At 40.1% G+C, this 14,785-nt stretch overlaps 4 protein-coding genes across 4 annotated transcripts; 1 reads left to right on the top strand and 3 right to left on the bottom strand.

Annotated features, from left to right (window-relative positions):
• Positions 1 to 587: 587 nt before the first annotated feature.
• JSN1 (Jsn1p) lies at positions 588 to 3,995 on the bottom strand (the record flags this gene model as incomplete). The annotated part of the gene is made up of 1 exon (XM_022821356.1): positions 588 to 3,995. One exon carries the CDS (start codon positions 3,993 to 3,995, stop codon positions 588 to 590), a length of 3,408 nt encoding a protein of 1,135 aa, XP_022677726.1.
• A 1,486-nt stretch (positions 3,996 to 5,481) lies between these two features.
• Positions 5,482 to 9,096, top strand: BUD4 (Bud4p; the record flags this gene model as incomplete). The annotated part of the gene is made up of 1 exon (XM_022821355.1): positions 5,482 to 9,096. The coding sequence occupies one exon, from the start codon at positions 5,482 to 5,484 to the stop codon at positions 9,094 to 9,096; it is 3,615 nt and encodes a 1,204-aa protein (XP_022677725.1).
• A 207-nt stretch (positions 9,097 to 9,303) lies between these two features.
• On the bottom strand, positions 9,304 to 10,161 carry FIP1 (cleavage polyadenylation factor subunit FIP1; the record flags this gene model as incomplete). The annotated part of the gene is made up of 1 exon (XM_022821354.1): positions 9,304 to 10,161. One exon carries the CDS (start codon positions 10,159 to 10,161, stop codon positions 9,304 to 9,306), a length of 858 nt encoding a protein of 285 aa, XP_022677724.1.
• Positions 10,162 to 11,464: 1,303 nt separating this feature from the next.
• On the bottom strand, positions 11,465 to 12,493 carry IME1 (transcription factor IME1; the record flags this gene model as incomplete). The annotated part of the gene is made up of 1 exon (XM_022821353.1): positions 11,465 to 12,493. The coding sequence occupies one exon, from the start codon at positions 12,491 to 12,493 to the stop codon at positions 11,465 to 11,467; it is 1,029 nt and encodes a 342-aa protein (XP_022677723.1).
• Positions 12,494 to 14,785: the final 2,292 nt, after the last annotated feature.

Here is a 14,785-nt window from a genome sequence, read left to right as displayed (position 1 = left end):
AATTACAATAAACTATAATTGTATATATTATATATGTGTATATATATAAACATGTAATTTAATAATCAAGGAGAAAGCGCTTACCTTTTTTTTTTTTTTTTTTTGTGACAATATTAAAGCCTTGGAACAATACGAAGGGCGAAGGATCTATCATGTTGGACGGCATATGGCTTTTTGAATCGAAACGGTGCTGTCACTAGTCGCCAGTCGCTACCCACTGCTATTCACTGGTCGCGTTAAAGTAGCAAGGGGAGTGAGAAGCGATGCGATGTGAAATATGTATATGAACGGCAAAGAAAGGGTAAGGGGAAAGAAAGAAATATTTTACGGATGATAAGCGTGATGAGAAATAATTATGTACATATATTAGATCAATAAGTGTGCGAAGGGAATAGGAAAGGAATAGAAAATGAGAATGGTAATTAATGTGTGTTTATAATAATAGTAAGATTTTATTGTATTTTATTGTATTTCATTGTTGTAAAGGTCGTGAGAGAGTAAACGTAAAAAATCGTCATTTTAGTTTGGAAAGCACCTACAGAATGAATGAGTGAGGGAGTTCTGTTCTAGCTTCGGATTTATTAATATTAGTGGCCGAACATTCCGTTTCCATATTGTCCATTGGGGTGTCTGTTCTGATTTTGAGGCATAGGTTGACCGTTCATCGTTAACTGTGGCAAAGAGATCTGGGTGCCGTTGTTCAAGTTTAGCAAGTCGAAATTCGAGACGAGATCGTCATTCAGACCGCTGGTGGATGTTGAGTATTGGTATGGTTGGGTCCCTGGGAACATTCCAGGGTATGTGTAGTAGCTTGGCTGTCCGGGAATAGTCTGAGAGGATGGTGGAATGGCAGCAGACTGGGCCGGTTGGGGCTGGTTTTGTGGTTGTTGAGGCTGCTGTTGCTGAGTCTGTGTTGGAGCTTGTGCCTGTGCAGTGGAAGAGGCTCTCCGTCTGGAAGAGGCGGATCTGACGCTGTTGACGGAGACTGTTCTCATATGCTGTGGATTTTCATTACCAAAAACATGAGAGATACTCATTCTAGGCTTGCCAGCCCCTCCACTCTGTTGATTATTACTATTACTGTTATTAGGCGCGTTTAGTCCAACTTCCTCCAGTAGCCTTCTGTGCTGAGTGATATTGGATTCCGTGGTTAGAATGTAACGAACTTGCTCAATCACATGGTGTCTGATATCTCCTTCCAACATTGGAATCGAAAGAACCTTATAGACGAACGAAGGCCCGTAGTTGGTATCATTTAATAATTGGTACAGCAATTGAGGAGGCTTGGACGAGTTCTCGTTGTCCATGGGCCCAAATATAGTATCTAGGATCATTCTTTTCGCATTCTCGTCACCACGGTAATTCAATATTTTCAAAATAGTCAATGATGCAAGTTTGTGGCAACCCAACTCGAAGATGTTTGGAAGTAAGGCTTCTGCAAGAATAGAGTGTCTCTTTGGTAGAGTGCACGTATCCAAAAACCATGTTACTAACAATGCACCGTTGCTGTTGGTGGCAAGATACTTTACGAAGAAAACGATCATCGAACTCAACAAAAGCAGTTGTTCTTGAGTAATAATATCATGAGCTTCTAAACATGCCCTAACAGCACGGGCACCATATCTATTCTGAACAATATTCCAAAAATTCGACACGATGTTCTCGAAAATGAAGTTATTCCATGGGAAACCAAATTTCAAGACACATTGAATAACATAGTTACCAAATTGATCGTTGAATAATGGAGTACAGTACTTGTAAACACCGTTTGCCACATACATTTTTTGTCTTGGAGTCTCTGCATTGGTAATCATCTTTTGACAAGCCCAAGTACCATTTTTATGAACACCCATTGAGGTTAAATAAACACTAGTTTTCCTCAACATAATATCTTTTATCACAGATGACGCATGTTCAAAGAGTTTTTGCACAATAGTATTACCTAAGTAATCGGAACTCAATTCAGGTAATTCATCTAGCATAGCAAGAACTAACTGTTCAATCTCAAGATCCGACATCTGACCTGAATCGATGCTTTTCCTCAACTCACGTAATCTAGGTGCATCAAATTCTCTTGAAGCCAAAGGTTCTGGCAATGGACCAAAATCAGTAGTGTCACTTGTACCATTATATTCAATAGCATTGACAATAATATGTTGATACTGAGGTTTGTTGTAAGTAACGCCAAATTTGTCTATAATTTCATTCAATAAAGATATATTTTCTTTGAAAGATGGAGGAGGTAGTGGGAAAGGGCAGTGCTCCTTTTCCGAATTACCTGATGATGATGATGGGTTTGTTGGAGAAACAAACGATTGTGAATTAGGTTGGGTATGGTTATGACTGTTAAATGTTGGAATTGAAACATTTCCTTGCTGCTGTAATTGAACAGCGCCCGAGTACAGCTGTTCTTGAAGCAGCGACTGTGGGTTAATCTGCCCTGTGTGATGGTTATTGTTGCTATGCTGTGGAGGTGGATTTTGAGGCAGCTGTTGGTGCATTGGCAAAACTTTTGCAAAAGAAACAGTACTAGGGGCTCCTACCAGTGAAACTTCTTTACCGTTAAGAGCCTCCTTTGCCTTTATAGCAGAGTCTACTGAAGCAAATTCTACTAGTGCCATATTGACCCCCTTTAGTGTGCGTGCAGAGATAACGGTTCCGAATTTCAAACACAACGTTGCCAAGCTAGTGCTTGTCAAATTGATAGTGTTAGAGAGATGAGGCTGTTGCTGTTGCAAGGAGAAAACGTTTGAGATGGATATAGTGTTTGTTGGCAACAAGTTAGAAATGTGGTTGATAGATGGCACCGAGGGATCGGTTGTGACCCAGTTAATGGATCTGGGATCCATATCGTCCTGAACAATAGGATTAGTGGATGCGGCTGCAGCTTTTAATTGCGGATCCATGGATGGAGGAATGATGAAGGTGGATGCTCTTGATCTGGTATCCAGTTGGTCATACATTGGCGCGTCTGTGTAGATGCTAGAGGCATTTGACTGTGATCTTGGCCTGGTGTTCCACATGTGCGCCATTTGTTGTTGTTGTTGTTGCTGTTGTTGCTGTTGCTGCTGTTGCTGCTGGAATTGGAGGGGGCCATTTGGACCTCCTGGTGTGGTAACTGGAACTCCTAGGTTATTGTTCAGGTTATTATTGCTCAAGTTCAGGTCGAAGTAGCTTCCGGTTGTTTCATAGGGGCTGTACGCTCCCGGTTGGAACCCGTTATTATTCATGTTGTTCATGCTGTTCATGTTCGTAGTGGCACTTCCCGGAGGAGAAATACCCACTGTTGGCACGGGTGCCACGTTGATATCGTTGGGTAGCCACACGTTCCCAACATTGGGGATTAGACTATTGACGTTGGACAAACTTGTGATTTGCGACGATACCGTGTTGTTCCTGGTCCTGGAGATGGTATTAGAAGCAGTCGGTTGGAGGGATATGTTGTTATTATTGGTATTATTATTATTGTTATTGCTGGCAGCAGTTACTGCGCTGAATGTGAACGAGTCTCCAGATATCCGAGACTGGACAGGAACCACTAACCCGCTAGTATCCGGCAGATGGATTGCCTGGTCGTAATCCATCTCCAGAGGAGGCGTGATATGGCCAGTCATGCCGACATTCATCTGAGACATAGACCCAGACTTGGACGTCTGCTCACTCCCATTGGTAGTGGTAGTAGCGCCATCCTCCATGCTCAATTCGCCAGAGGTGTTGCCCTCGCCAACCGCAGACGGGCCTTTCGAACCCTTCTTGTTATGGTGCAACTTCGCACTGATACTGGGCAAAAGGTTCGATAGTGTGTTCGAAAACTTCCCCGCCTTCGAACGGTACGATCCCAACTTTTGCGGCTGCGTCGGCAACTGTTCTATCCCATTAGCACTGCTCAACGTAAAGTCGTCCTCATATATGGGAATCGTCACTCCGGGATCAATCACCTCCGGAATGTTCGACAACCCAGAGATGGCATCCCCTGATAGTTTTCTCTTATCCATATCAATCAGGTCCTAAAGCTATGCCCCTTCAAATCTGACTCTAGTCGCTCTGGTGGCTTCTCTTTTTCTTTTCTTTCTTTCTATCTATCCGATTCTTCAAGACCCACTTGTCGAATTCAACAATATATATTATTATCCATTTGCTCCACATTCCATATTATATACAGAAATACACACTAGAAAAAGGGATTTGAAAGAAATAAAGGCCTTTTTCCATTTATTAAAACTGAAAATTAAAATAGCAGACGGCAGGCAGGCATAGCATAGCGAACGAGTGAAAAAAAAAAGAAGGAAAAAAAAAAAAATAAGTACACATACAAACACTACACATACACACACACAAAAAAGAACCAAACAAACTAGCTGGGAAAGAGAAAAAAGAGCTATCTTGTGCTATGGAATGGAAAGTCCTGGGTCCGAAAGGGGTGTTAAAGCGTACCCCGGTCGGTTGCCCGCGGGACTCTACGTTTACGTATGAATATATATTTCTGCATACATAATTTGGGCTTGGCTTGGCGTTCGTGACTGTATGACATTGCACTCACTCACTCACTCACTGGCAAAAGCGACAAATAAAGTGAAAGGATAGATAGAAAGATAGACTGCGAAAATCGCAGGCATTTTCTATATATAAAATCCGTAGTATATAGCTAGAAGGAGCGGTACATAAAGCCTCGGGAGTTCCTACAGTACGCCTTGCTGTCTGTCAAGGGGACATGACATGACATGACTTTGGAGCAGAGCCCACAGGTTTCGCGGCCAGCGCGCCTGTGCGAATGCCATTCCCATCCAGAGTTTACCCGGGTTAATCCGAAACGTAAAGCCGAGTGAGAAAATTAGCACACTGCACACTGCACACTGCTAAGGAAAGTGTAGTGCAGTTAGTTACTGGTACTCTCATACATAGAGTCTTTTCGTTGCCATTGTTACCCGGCGAGCAATACCGATCCATTCCTTCATTCATTCGTTCCCCTTTAGACTCAGCTTTCATTTTTTTTTTAGTCTGCCATTTGCGCTCTTTTTTTTTTTTTTATTTCATCCTGTTTCTGCTGTGTTCTGCTCATAAGCCTCGTTTCGAGTTTCAGATGGCCGGGTAACATTCGGTAGTGGTCACCTGACCCGAATTGCCGTGGGTGTGTATTTTTTTTTTTTAACTTTTTTTTTTTTTTCCTCAAGAAAAATGTATTCCAGCACATACTTTTTGAGGAATGTGTCTATGTTTACATAATTCCGAATTAGGCAATTGTCAATAAACCCTGGACCTGGAGCGCTTGTTAAGTAGTTAGCAGACCAGACCAGACCAGATCAGACAACAAGAATATTGCAGGCCAAGCATGTCTTTTGAAGCTTGTAAAAAAATAAGCTTCAAAGGGCTTGTAATTGTCTACACCAATCACTGACTACATAGTATCGACGGTCGCGCCCATACCCTAGCTAAGCACACAGTTAATCACTACCAGCACCACCGGACAGACGAAAGTATTAGATGGCACAGCAGAGCGATTTGGAGAAATCCGACGCGATGGATTCGTTACTCAAGGAAATAGACCAAGGGATCACACATACCGATGTGAGCGATACGTTTGACATCACTGAAGATGCGACGCATATCATGGAAGAGCTGGGAAATGCGCCTCTGGAAACAGCATGGGTCAGACACACCTACAACAACCCAAAGCCTGTCGTTTCCAAAAGATTGATCTCGAACGATGGATCTGAGATATCGGTGGATGAGAACCACCACCAGGACCCCAATTACGATCCAGACCACCCAGAATCCGAAGCTCTAACAAACGTCGAACTTAAAGAAAATATGGTCACCGATATTGGGGAACGTCTTTCCCATTTGTTGGACGAAAAGAAAAACAGCAACCCCAACGTTCCTATCCTTAAAGACATGTTGACAGAGGCAGACGAGAGGGCAATGGATGCAAACTCTATCGACAGAAATACCGGGGTCGATCAAGAAAAACTGGTTTTCCAAATCGAATCAACAAAACCTCTGTTTCCTTCAAAAGAATCCCCTTCTTCCGAATTGATCGAAGTGGAAGTGGCCCCAACTAACACGCAAGATGCACAAGACACGGAAATTGAAGACTTAGGATCCACATCTAAAATCCCAATTACCCCAAATGTCCCTATTAACAGATTCATTAGTGATCAACCGCAAGTAAGAAACTCATCTGGTTCCTCAATTGACACCATTGAAGAAGAACTCGACACCTACAGTTTGGATGCCAAGTATCAGCTTCTGAAATCTACCGAGAACGTGCCTCAATTGCCTCAATTGCCAACACTCTCGTTGCAGGATTTCAAATCTGTCAGTAATCAAAACATAAATGCTTCCAGAGTATTCAGTACCGCAACAACAAACGACAATTACCAATCTGCCAGAGAGTTCGATTTAGTTTCAAATACAGAACATGAGGATCTGTCTGATGAAAGATCAATAGAAGATTTAGAGATTCCAGATAGCTCAACACTTCCTAATTCAAACACTTTCTCTTTAGAGCCAGAATACATCATCACATCGCGCTCAATGGAGACTGTGAAACAAGAAGATGTCGCTGGTAAACAGAGTAAGGACGAAGACAATGGTGACTTAGTTAGCGACAACGACATGGAAAACTCTGTCAAACCTGACAGCGGTGATGACGAAACGATTGATTCAGCTCTCGATGAGACTATCCAGCCCATCAATAACACATCTTTGGTCGGAATACCTGAAGAACAGAAAGAAGATGGACAGGAAGACTCAATTACGCACCATCCCGAGTTCTATTATGAATATGAATGCGACACCTCAAACACATCAGATAGCTTCGTTAATGAGCATGTCACCATAGATCTACCTCCTTTGCCAACATCAAGAGGCCTTTCAACGATGTTCGACGATGACCTATTCAATGACCAAGAAAACTCTAATGATTCATTTAATTTGACATCAGCCTGTGAAAAGGATGACTATTTGTTAATCTGGCATTCACAGCACTCAGTATCAAATCAAGTATCCCCAGCGATTAGTGCTAACTCTCAATTTAGCGAACAATCCAAAATATCTTCTGCACCATCAAATTACAGTTCGGGCAGTTTCAAATTCAAGTCAAGAGTTATTTCTAACTCGCATATACACCACCAAGAAGCATTTAGACAAGTAAGCGACGAATATATTTTAAATGGACTGAACGACAGTAAATTGGATCCATTAAGAAGAAATACTATAATATCAAAACGCATCCAACAGGAACTGAAAACACAACATCGTTTATATCCATTCGCTAATAGAGTATGCTCTGATGAGACCACTGGAATGAATTCTCGAAAAGCGTCCAACCTCGCTGAAGATATAAAGCAAGAACCTCTTTATGAAGTCAAAGAACAAGAAGATACTATAAAAGATGACACTGGCATCAAAAGAGACACTAGTATAGTAAAGAATGAATGTCCAGAAAATGGCATGTCCCTACTGCCTACAGATTCACCTAAGACAGTATTTTCTTCGTTCCTCGATAACTTTGGGAGAGATGATTTCGAGGAGAAACTGGCACAGCATTCTAAATTGAATTCAGAACCTACGATATTTGGCAATTGGAACGCTCCAATAGATGTCACAGATGAGCCAGTCGATATTAAGGCTACCCAACAGCAAATCACAAAACTGCTGGGTAATAAGACTCATAATAACCCAGTTCAAATTGCGTCTCCGGCTCAAGGTGCAGAAGTTTTAATTGGGCATACTGCTCAAGGAGTTGAAGTTCAAAGATCTGATTCCGAAACCTCAATGGAAACGATCAAAAGATCACCAGGTAAGCATATTAGTTCTCCTTTTAAGATTGTACAAAAAGAACATTTACCTGAACAACCTCAAACTCCCTCGCGTCCGCCAAAATCCAAGCATTCGCATCTAGACGCGGAAGTTCAGGAAAACTCTAAATCGACCCCAACTTACAAACATGGTACTAGTACTTCTTCTTGTGCTTCAGTATATTTAGAGAACAATGATTTTGTTAATAAAACCAGAGATCTTCCTGATCAGGGCAAATTCTATGTCAAATTAAAATCAATCAAAGCCATTCGATTAGATCAAATTAAGCATCATCAAGCAAAATATTCGGTTGAGTTTGACAATGGAAAAGAAGTTGTTGAAACTCCTTGGAAAGATATGCCAGAAGGTGGATCCATAAAACTTGATCAAGAAATAGAGATAAACATGGACTCTCCAGATATGAAACTTTTCATTACCTTAAGAATTCGTTACACAAGTCCCCAATGTCAATTAGTTGAAGTTGTTGAAAAGGTACCTATCAAAAAGAAGTTTAATTTCGGTAAAACCAAATACAAACTTGAAAAGAGGTTTGTAAACAAAAAAATTACGTTTGATGACTGGGATTTCAAATTTGCTAAAGATGGATCCTTTGCTCGTTGCCATGTCGATGTTGATAAACGTGTTTTAAGGAAAATTGAGTATGAATGTAAAGAACTAACTTTTGACATGATCAACGAGTGGGAAAGACAGTTTGATCCACATGCTGCTAAGTCTTATAATCAAAATAATATTTGGAAGTTGCCTAGAAAACCAGCTTCAACCGTGTGTTCATTAGCTGCTGATATCCTGTATATTCCAAGAACTTCTCCGATGGAAAGGTTCCCAAAGAACTTAAAATCTGTCAAGAAATGCTATCAAAAATATCTTGAACAGCAAAATATATTTAAGGAGGGATTCCTATGGCAAGAAGGTGGTGATGTGGATGGTATGTTGAAAAGAAGATATATGGTTCTCAAGGGAACGGAATTAATTGCCCATGATGAGAATAGTAGAAAACCGGAAACATTATTGAATCTTTTGAATGTGGTAGACGTCTACGTTGACGGTAAGACAATTTCTGGGAAGCAAATTAGGAATTTCACTGATATGGTTTTGTTCAGTGATTGTTTCAAGCTTGTTTTTGTTAACGATGAGGTAATTAACTTCAACGCTGATTCGCAAACTTCGAAGCGAGAATGGGTAGATGCCCTAAGCCGAGTAATTGAGCTGAATAAATTCCATCAACCTTGGATAAAAAGGCTTGTCGAGAAGGAAAAATATAAAATTCAACTTTAGTAAAGTAGTCGATAAAAGTAAAAGCTACATACACATGCTTAATTTCTTATATATAAAATATAGTACTAATATTATAATGCAAATATACATATTTCTTTATGTGTACAAGAATTGAACTTAACTGGATTGCATAGTAGTCACGTAATCAACACGCGACCATTCGCTATATTGTAATATTGACAACTAAGTAATTGAAATAAAAAATTATTATTTGTCGTTGTGGTTACCGTTGATTTTATTATTACTATTGTTGTTGTTGTTGTTGTTATTGTTCATGTTTGGAACATTTTGGGTTTGCATGCTATTCATCATACCAGGGAATGGGAAGCCAGGAAAACCACCAAACATTGGGGAAAGACCCATTGGTGGAGGAGGCATAGCCATGGGATTATTTTGAGAGTTAGGAACAGAACCGTTGTCATTTAGTTTTCCCTGTTGTTGTAATGCTAGGAGATTCATTAAAATCTTTTGAGGATTGTATTCTTTTTTGAGGTGTTCTTGTCTATGTAAATATTCCATCCAAGTCTGTTCGTTGAAACCGTAATTAAAATAATCAGAAAGGTTTGCACCCGGTTGTCTCCATGGCTTTTCTTTCAATATTTCAGGGTCTATTTGCACAATAGGCTTTCCATCGAACTCTGCGTCGGGGTTCAAATCAATAGTTTGTTGTTGTTGTTGTTCTAGTGATACGGAACCCTCCGGTACTGATGTTGCAGCATTTGTATCTGATACAGCTCCGATATTACTCTCCGTAGTAGTTGTTGATGCTGCCCCTGTAATCGTCGATATCTTCGATTTTCCGGAATCGATCTTTGATGTATCATTACCTGTCCCTATGATGATTTCGATATCAGAATCGGAGTCACTCTCATCACTTACAGAATCACTATCTTGATCAGAAACTTCACTTACTCCTTCATTTGCGCTATCATTTGCAGCTGTCTCTACATCATTGTGAGTGTCCACTTTTTGTTTCTTGGACGCAGGCTCCTCTGTACTCACCACTACCTGAGAATCCTCCCCATCGCTATATAGGAACTTCTCATCCTCATCTTCGCTACTCATATTAAGCGGCTGTGCGTTGCTAAAAGAAACAGAGATTCGGTACTATTCTAATAGGAATAGCAGTTGTTGTTACTGAAAGGACGTATACAACCTTTATCAAGCCAAACTTCTCAATTGTCTCACCTAATTGTATCGTTTTACGATTTTATTGTATATTCTGAATTCTTTATTCAGCATAATGTGCAATATTAAACTATTACTGTAGTCTACTGAAGCCAGTAGGAAGAACAAAACAAAATTCGTCGTATATCCGGGTAAATGTATTTCGTGAATAGTGACGCAGGCATGCTTCTAAAGTCTCTTTCTACTTTCTAAGAAAATATGACAATGCTGTATATATGTAAAGAATCTGACATTGAAATTGAAAAATAATCATGAATCAATACTAATGATTACAGATGCTAATGCGTAGCTAATGAAATTAAATAGGAGGTTAGAGAAAATTTGAAAGGACATGTAGGCATTTTTTTTCAAATGTCAACTGTTGTGGAGTAAAATATATTATGAAAAAAATGAAAACCAATCGGTGAGAAGTTGAAACATATAGGAAAACGTCCAAGTGGAAATAGCTTTGGTGAAAAATAATAACAACAAATAAATGAAATGAATAAGTCCTAAAATAGTGGACAGTGGGTGATTGTGAGTGTTGAGCAACTCACACATCGTCTATTGGTTTGAAAATAATCATGATGTGAAAATTTAGAAGTGAATGTGAGTGGGTTGATAGAAGGGGTGGGTGAGGGCGAAGAGTTCAAAAAAAAAGGGTTTTTTTTTTTGGTTAATAATAGTAATTGTGCAAATATGGGATAGTCATCTATTGTGAAATGAGAGACTTTTGCTGCCTCTAGAAATTAATGAGAGGCTCATGTTGGATCTCGTTAAAAGGGAAAAAAAGGTAATGATGATAATAATTAGAAAAAAAAAAAAATGTTAGACTGGGGTAGATTCTTTTAGAGTGCGGGAGCAAAAATGAGCAACAATGCTAATGAAAAAAATATTAATAAGACTGTCAACTAATAACAGTAGCTCTAGTAGTTGCTGAGGTTTCCGCGAGGAACAATAACGGAGGAAAAATAAAAAATTAGAATACTTTTTTTGGTTTTTGGGGAAACGAGAGGGATAGTGAATTTTATCTTACAGGAGGAGATGAAGGAATGTAAGGAAATGAATGTAGTAGTAATAATGAATGGTATGCAAAAAAATAAGGCCTTAAAAAAAAAAGGTTGGCCAAGATTGAAACAAATGGAAAGGAAAGGGGAATGAAAAAAAAATCTATAGCAAACAGTTTCGTAACGAATCAGAATTAGAAGTATGTTTTCGAGAACTTATAATCGATCTCTTGGAATCTTACTTTGTCAAAGTATTCCAAATCGTTTGAATCTGCAAGGAAGTACCCAAAATACGGTAACAATTTATTTGTCAGAGTGTAAACAAACTGGTCCTTTTCCGAGACAGGTTTTGTGGTATTCTTGCAATTGGGCTTGAGCTTTTGGGGTTCGTTATGGTGTTTAATTTTATTGTGAGTGTTATTAGTGTTTGCGGTAACTTGTGACTTACCTGCATGAAACATTATAGGAGCGACAAGCGACCTCTTTTTAGTGGGGGGCATTAGTTTTATGTCGTTTTCCATGTCCTGCTGATCTTGTAGCAGGTTGTTAATGCTTCTGGTCGAAGAGAAAACGGAATTGTTTCTAGTGTCTGCGAGACTGGGAGGCGTGGAACTTGCGTTAGCGGCTGCCGATCTTTCGATGATTGCAGCTTCTGCAGCTTCTGCGGCAGCTTCTAGGGCAGCTACATTAGCCGCTGCTTCTTCATCTTCAAAGCTCGTTTGCAAAGCTTTCAAGTTGTGCACATGGATCAAGTGGACAGGCTGAGTGTGGACCATGTTGATCATTTGTGCAGGGAGAAGACGACCGAAATACTTCTCGTCGCCAGCAGTGGTGGCGGTAGTAGCAGTGGTTGCGCCGCTGTTATCAGTGCCTCTACTAAAGTGCCGCTGTTGATTTTGTTCCTGTTGCTGATCTTTGCACCATGAAAATTCCCTATTGTCGCCACAACAATTAAACGAGTCAATGCTACTCGAAGAGCTGTAGCTATGGCCGTAATCAACTTGCTCCTGGTGGTGAATCCCATTGTAATAATCGTTGGATCTTCCGATATGGCGGTCCTCTGGTGTCCGAATGACGTGCTCCAGTATCCCACCTTCCAATCTTTCCTCGCAATCAGAGAGTTCCAATTCACCATGCCATTCCATATTCACGCCACATTCCTGCAGCCCATCCAGTTGTAAATAACTAGAAACATCTATCTCTGAGTCACAAGCTAACATCATTTAGTATTTGTTTGCCTTAATTTGGTAGATCGAAACCAAAAGAGGAAAAAAAAATCACACCTTAACGCAAGATTAGCCCAATTCCGTCTTGGATTTGGATTACCAAATATCCCAAAACTCCCCAAGTTGAGGCAACAAGAACACTCTGGAAAAAAACCTCAAGATCGCAAGGCCTATATATATTACCGATATAAATTATCGCTCCACTGTACCCTGAATCGATCTCATTATAAAAAATAATGCCCCTGATGTCCTGCTCCAATTTCTGACCTTGTCCGCGGCGTCATCATCCTTCTGATACGAATTGCCCCGAAATTTCCCACTTGTATTTCTCACTTGGCATCGAACATACTTCTCTCTATGAGCGGTGGGTAGCACTGAGTATATTGTAATTTAGAAACATGCAAGAAACTTGTCCCTCCCCTCCTCCCTGCCTCTCTCCCCCCATGTCATACCCAAAAAATAAAATAAAATAAGAGAGCACAGGCCAAATGTCTCAGTAAACGTATTCAATAATGCAAGAACACAATAATGCATAATAATAATTAAAATAATTATAATAATAATACTAATAATAACACTAATAATTTCCCAATATATTGGCGCGCCAGCCGTTTAATAAGCGTATCAATTTAAAATTTAAATTGATCTGTGCAATTTTACTTTTTTTTTTTTTGATTTAGATTATGTTTGGTCTTCGCTTCCAAAATATCGGCAATAGTTTAAACTTTGATCTGGCATTATTAGCCGATGTAGGCAAGGTTGTAGGCTCGGGTTCCTGGATACTCGCGGTTGCAAAAAAAAAAAACGAAAGATTCCTTTGTGTGTCTCATCTTAGTTCAATGCGTATCGCATTGAATCTTGAATCTTGAATCTTGAATCACCTGAATTACTGGCTGCAGAGATACAGTGTTTGAGCCGTCAGGGGGGCAAAAAACAAATATAGGAAGAACAAGCAGAGCAAAAAGAGCAAAAACGTTTTACTACGTGAAATTAGTGGTCCATATGTAGGCTGATTTGTGTCTGCACTGACACACGGTAAGTGAGTATGGGTAGTAATAATTAAAATAGTAGGTGAAGTAATCATCATCGCTAATGACTATGTAATGTCAATATGTTCTGCATTTAATCTCTTTACCCAAAGGGGTAAAGAGATCGGGGAAGGCGGTATGTTCCGTACGGATGTTTTAGTGGTGGAACTTTTTTCCAAAAAGACATAATGTCCATAATGTCTCGTAAGGGGTAAAGAAAGTAGAATGGAAGGGCGGAGGACTACGTAAAGTGTTTCTGGTAGGGACAAAAGCGCAGTGTACAACGGAGAAGCGGCTCTCTTTCTTCGCTTTCGCCACCTGCAAAGACGTGGTGGGTGCTATGGCAATTATGGTGGACAAAACAAACACAACGTAATGGACATGCAAAACTAGACGAAACAAAACAAACAAACTAGCACGAAACAATGAGGCACACGCGCACGGACTCACTCACGCAAGCACGCACGCACGCACGCTCTCGCATTCTCAATACAGGCAAGGCTAAACTCTCTGTGCTGGTGGACCAAAAAGAAACGTGGACCAACAAGAAAATAAACTTTCAATGATCGATATGATCTGTTTTAGCGTTCCTTCGTGCGTGTGTGTGTCCGATGTCTTTCTTTTTTTTGTAAGTTGTCTATTTCGTGGGACTGTTTAGAAATTATAAAAATATGCACCCATGCACCCAGAAAATATAGATGGGTAAGGATGTATGCTTCAATTTTCACAAATGTTTCCGCATTAGGAATAGGACTACCATTCGTGAGTTGTGCGTGCGTGTGCGTGTGCGTGTGTGTTTTTTTTCTTGCCTCGTCTCTTGCCCGCCTCTTCGCAGTCGCATGGATGGCCCACTTTTTTCCAAAGTTTCAAGCATCCTCGATTCATCGTTAAAACACTTAACTCTTATAACACAGGTGTATTATACGTATTGCAGGTATCTTCCATATAGACGTTTGTATTGTTAGTTGAATACACAGACCAAGCAATCACACAGAAACCAAAATGTATGCATACTAATGCTGGAACAGAGAAATAGGGAGATATAGCGCGCGTCAATGACCATGAGGATGTTGAAATAGACCAATGACAAAGATATAACGTAAACTGAAGCAATGTACCGAAGAAAAAAGTGGAATGGAACTACAACAGACATACCATATCATTAACAGACAAGAAATGTAAACTGAAGGAATATCGTGTGTATCGAAGACACAGGATTCGTTTGATTCTCTCTTTTTTTTGAAAGACATCGAAGACAGTG

This window comes from Kluyveromyces marxianus, chromosome 7 (genome assembly GCF_001417885.1).
Source record: "Kluyveromyces marxianus DMKU3-1042 DNA, complete genome, chromosome 7".
Classification (NCBI taxonomy): domain Eukaryota; kingdom Fungi; phylum Ascomycota; class Saccharomycetes; order Saccharomycetales; family Saccharomycetaceae; genus Kluyveromyces; species Kluyveromyces marxianus.
This window is presented reverse-complemented; position numbering and strand designations above follow the sequence as displayed.